Below are 5642 nucleotides of genomic sequence, written 5' to 3'. Positions count from 1 at the left end.
GAAGAATGAGTAGGACCATAGTTTTGGGGGTTGCCCAGGCCCCGAGCAGTCATCCTGGTCTCTTTGATGATACCGAGTTCTGTTCCACACTGTCCAGGACCTTCTAACATGTCCTGAATTTTGGAGGTCCATTGTTTGGTGCACACACAATTTGGAGTTCTTCATCTTCTTGGTGAATTGACATTGTTTCTCATTATATAAGGAACCTTGTTGGTGTCGTGGTTTTGTGTTGGCATTCTAACCACAAGGTTAGCAATTCAAAACCACCAGTCACTCTTTGGGAGAAAGATGAGTCTTTCTACTCCCGTAAAGAGTTCTACTTTCTGAAACCCCTAGGGACAGTTCTCCCCTGTCATATAGGGTGGCTATAGTTGCCAGCTTGTTGGCAGTGAGGGTTTATTAAAAAAATCATTATATAATATCCCTGTTACTCTCCCTTTCTTTTTCTCTCTTCTCCTCTCATCTTTTAGAAAGGACAGATGTATCCTTAAGCCTCTCATTGTCTGCCCCCGTCCCACCCATCTTTAACTAGGCTGTATGTTAGAGATTCTCCTCATGCCCTTCCACCCAGCCAGTCCTCTCAAACTGTGTCTCCACTGACGTCTCAATGGACAGACTTCTGGTTCTCAGCTTATTTGACCTCTACCACCAGTTGAGACTGTAAACTAAACACTATCCTGAAACTGTCCTGACCCTTGGTTTCCATGGACCACATTCGCCCGGTTGGCTCTCCACTTCTCTGGCTGAAACACTGAGATATCCCTCACTCCCCGCCCCCCCCACCCGTTTTATTAATTAAGTGCTGATGTTTCCAGGTCCTCTTTGCACTCTGCATCCTCTTCATGGAGTTTCTTCATCGTTTCTATTTTGTCATTTACCTTTTATCTGTGGATGACTTTCTAGATCTCTATCTTTAACCAAATCTCTGGCAAGAGCTTCAAGTTCACGTTCCTTTTCCTGATGACCACATCTGCTTGGACAGCCCATTCCACACTCACTGCCATCAGCTTCATTCTGACTCAAAGCAGCTCTTAGGACAGAGTTGAGCTGCCCCATAGGGTTTCCACAGCCGTTAGCATGGCCACATCGTTCTTCCAGCTGGTGGGTTAGAAACGTAGACCTTTTGCTTAGCAGCTGAATGACTAACCACTGCACCACCAGGGCTCCTTTGGACAGCACATATTCAACACACCCACGGACACTGAATCAATTCCGACTCATAGTGACCCTGTGTGGTGGTTTTGAGGCTGCAAGTCTTGGTTGGAGCAGACAGCCTCATCTTTCTCCCTTAGGTTGGCTGGTGGGTTTGAATCACTGAATTTGAGGTTAGCAGTCCAAGCCCTAGACAGCGCATTAAAAAAGCAAAATCACTGCCATCAAGTCGATCCTGACTCCCAGCAACCCGATGGACAGGGAGCACTGCCCCTGTGGGTTTCTGAAGCTGCAAATCTTTATGGGAGCAGAAAGCCTCATCTATCTGTTGGATTTGAACTGCTGACCTTGTAGTTTGCACAATTTGTAACCCAGGACACTAAGGAGCCCTGTCCAGGATACCAAGGTCCTGGAGATCAGCTCCCTTTCATGAGGTGAACGATCCGAAGTGATGACCAGGGTAACTTGGATAGCATATAGGCACCTCTTATTCAACATGCCCCAAGCTGAACTGATGCTCAATGCACATTTTGCCTCTTGTCAAGTCTGTCTTCCCGCTGGGCTCCTTGACTCAGGAAATGACTTTACCATCCACCCCGACTCCTAAGACAAACATCAAATACCCTTACTGAGTCTTCATTACTAACCTCGTCCCTGCCCATGTTGTCTATTTCTTGAATCCTGTCTGATGTCTCAATCCCATTGCTACAACCCTAATCTAGGTCAGCATCTTTGTTTCTTTTCTTTTTTCTCTCTCTCAAACCAACCATCACCCTGCAGCCAGAGTGGTTTTTCCTGAAAGATGGCTCTATTTGATCATGTCTCTCCTTAGATTTCTTAACATAAAGTACAAAGTCTTTCGTAATCTGCCTTCTGCTTACTTAACTGGCATCATTTTCACTCTCCTCCCGTTGTATTTTATATACTAGCCAGGCTCTATCTGGACTCACTGTTTAAGCATGTTCCTTAATCACCAATCAAGGAACATTCCCTCTGCCAGGATATTGCTTCTCCCTTACACCTGATTCTGTTTCTCATTCAGATTTCACCTTCCTTCTACACACATTAGGGGTCTGTGTCCCTCTCTCTTTCCCACAATGACCAGGATTTTCCAGTGGTGACATGCATCACACCAAGCATGTAATTGGCTGATCATTTGAATCATTCATTAGTCCTTTTCCCCTCTGGAGAGGGAGTTTATCTCCTGGAGACACAGGGATCGCACATAGTAGGCCATCAGTAAATATTTATCAAATGGATGAATGAGACGGGTTCTCTCCACTTAATTTCTTTATCACTTAATGTCTTTCAAGTTGGCTGGCTCTGTGGTTTTCTGGTTATTCACAAATATCACTTTCATGTTTATTTGATTGACTTATTCTATATCTGGCTTCTATACTATTGCCACTTTTAGTAGTAGCAAACTCTTCAGAAAAGTTTACATTTTGTCACCGAAGAGTCAGAAATCCATCACACACACTTCTAGAATACGTGCTTAAGACCCAAATGAAGTTCCTTCTAATTCACGGAACCCCGCTTTGCTTTGTTTCACAGCACTTTTTCTTCTTGGTCAAGGATCATGGCAGCTGGCTCGACATTGGGACAAGGTAGAGTACAAATCCCTCAGGGGCAGGGAGAAGTCACATGGTGTTTCACTACACCACGAAGAACCCGAGGTGATATAGAGGGATGGCAGTGGTATGGGGCAGTTTCACTCTCTTACAGGAAGTACATGTGTCACCCTATGACATATTTGTCTAAAATTTCTATATGCCACTTGTGTGCTTATCCATTTTATATGATGTACTTCCAAATATGACTTAGAGGAGGAGTAAGAGTTTTCACCACCCTACCAAAGAGGCCTGGACCAAAGGGCTTTGGAATTCCTGCTCTGTGCTTTCCTCAGAGCAGTTAACAAAAGTGTCTCTTAGACTCTCATGGAAGAGAGATGAAACCCTTTGTTAATGGGCCTAGAACGGTCTTTCCTCTTAGGGGTTCTCCCGGCCAGTAACACGCTTCCTTTTGCCCTTTGCAGCATTACCCACTATGCAATGGCCCTGTTCTTGACCGTCGTCCTGGGCCTGGTCAGTGGCCTGGTCCAGCTGCTCACAACAAAGAAACTCCGGCTGCGGGAAAAACCCAAAATCCGTCTCATCTGATGGAGCGGAAGCATGTGTATCCTGTTTCTCCTTCTCCTGTTAAACTCACCGCGAGTGTGCCACCCATCCCATCAGGGACTCAATAAACTTTTTGGAAGATGGCTATTGATAACATTGTCTGCTGCCGTGAAGGAACTGGGGCCTGGAACTTGGAGTGCACATGTTACTAGGGAGAAGGGTGTGTCAGTCAGAGCCTGCGAAGATTGATAGCCTGAGAAACCCAAAAGGGGGCGCCTCTACTCTGTCCTTTAGCGTCTCTCTGAGTGGGTATCACGTGGATGGCAGTGGGCTAGGTTTCTATGCTCTGCAGGCAGGAAGTAGTGATGGAACCTGGCCAAGAGCCTGGGAAATCCTCCCTATTTTTCCCGTTTCTTTTCCTGGGATCTCTTCTCACAGCTCCCCACTTCCTGTGCACCCCAAGGAGGATGTAGTGGTGGACTGTGTCCTAAATCAATGGTGTGGCTGAAGGGGAGAAAGGACTTTGCAGGTGGTACCAGAGCCTGCATCAACTCTCAGCCCTAGATTCGCAAGTTGGGCCCCCGATGGTGCAGTGAGTTAACTACTGGGCTGCTGACTGAACAGGCTAGTTAGAACCCACCAGCGAAGATGAGACAGCCTACCACCTCCCGGGATTACAACCCGGGGAAAGCCGAGGGGCAGAGTGACTCTGACCCATAGGGTCGCTATGGGTTGGAACGGACCTGGCGGAGGTGGGCTTGGGTGACTACTAAACCGTTCCCCGAGAAAGAGAACCAGGATTTATTTTAAATTTACAGAAGAGCCAGCAGACCCAAACCCTTGCAGGTGTTTGCCATTTTTCTTCAGTATACACTATCATCATCTGTGTCTTAGTGCTTAAAAAAAATCAAAATGGAAAATTAAAAGAATATAGACTTCTACCCCTGCCATCCCTAGGAACCTTCTTCAAAGGGAATTCTATATTTTCCCATGGGTTGGGTGACAAACTCAGAAGGTTCTAGAAGCTCATTCGGGCATCCCAATGTTATAATCAGAGTGGCACTGAGTTGATTCCGAGATATAAAACACTGTAACAAACATACTGCTCTCAAGTTGATTCTGACTCATGGGGACCCTATAGCACAGGGTGGAACTACCCCTGTGGGTTTCTAAGACTAGTTGTTCACAGGAGTAGAAAGCCCCATGGAGTAGCTAGTGGATTTGAACTAACGATTTTGTGGTTAGCAGCCCAAAGTATAACCTACTACATCATGAGGGGTCCTAATACAAGACAGTCAAGGGAATTTATCCTTACTGAAGGGCAAACTGCATCTTCAACCTGCTTCAGCTGGCACAGGCAAATAGAGTCACAGGATGTTCCTTTACTACCACACGAGATTGCTAGCCAACCTCTGAGCCTTGAGCTCAGGGCAAGTGGAGAGGGCTTAGTAGTGATGTTTTAGCTTATTGTGGTTTCAGTCAGCAAATGAATTACTTTGCTTTTCCCCCTCTTCGTTATTGAAATCTTGTGATATTTCTGGCACTGTATAAGTAGCACATGCTGGTTATTATTGCCTGGCCCAACAAAACCACGAACAGAATCATTGAAAACAACACATGGACTCCGCCTGTCAGGTCCAACAGCTTATTTCTTTAGCTGGTGTTGTTCCAACAGACTTCTTCAAAGTCCAGAGCTAAACTTCCTCACATTATCGCAGTTAGTTTTATACATGCCACCATATTTCTGATGGGGGAGATTTGAAGTCCTCTCATTGAGATCCCCACTTTTTAAAACCCAATTCTAAAGGACAAAATATTTTCACAGCAATTTTTTTGTTTGGGTTTTCCAGTGAGTTGCCTTTCTACATGACTATTGACCTGTCTTTTTGCTCTTGGCATTATTTAGTGGGGGTTACTCCATTGGATAATGCAAGATGCATAGCCTTGCTTTTTCTCTGATCTGAACTGTGAGGGGACTTCATAAAGTTCATGGAAAACATCTAATGAAAAGATGATTTTTTTTCATGAATTTTTAAACCCCCTTGTATTTTTTTAATTAAAGAATCATTTTATTGGGGGCTCTTACAACTTAAAAAATCATTTTATTGGGGGCTTGTACAACTCTTATCACAATCCATACATACATCCATAGTGTCAAGCACATTTGTACATTTGTTGCCATCATCATCCTCAAAACATTTTATTTCTACTTGAGCTCTTGGTATCAATTCCTCATTTTCCCCCTTCTTCCCCATCCCCCCTTCATGAACCCTTGATAATTTATACTTTGTCATGTCCTACACTGTCCGACGTATATGTAGACCCTTGTAATCAGTTGCCCCATTCTGTCCCTCCTTCTCTTCACTCTCCCAG

General features: G+C 44.9%; 1 protein-coding gene across 1 annotated transcript in view; it reads left to right on the top strand.

Moving 5' to 3' along the window:
• Positions 1–3398, top strand: part of LOC101662120 (GPI ethanolamine phosphate transferase 1) — a 106323-nt gene extending 102925 nt beyond the window's left edge. Inside the window, exons 27-28 of the mRNA XM_013004739.2 lie at positions 2707–2759; positions 3188–3398. Coding sequence (XP_012860193.2) covers positions 2707–2759; positions 3188–3311 — 177 coding nt within the window. The 3' untranslated portion in view covers positions 3312–3398. The remainder of the gene's footprint in view (positions 1–2706; positions 2760–3187) is intronic.
• Positions 3399–5642: the final 2244 nt, after the last annotated feature.

The sequence above is a fragment of the Echinops telfairi genome, unplaced genomic scaffold (genome assembly GCF_000313985.2).
Source record: "Echinops telfairi isolate 266 unplaced genomic scaffold, ASM31398v2 ScPeMD7_7400;HRSCAF=8409, whole genome shotgun sequence".
NCBI classification, from domain to species: domain Eukaryota; kingdom Metazoa; phylum Chordata; class Mammalia; order Afrosoricida; family Tenrecidae; genus Echinops; species Echinops telfairi.
The sequence above is the reverse complement of the archived record's forward strand: the minus strand, read 5'-3'. Positions and strand labels throughout refer to the sequence as shown.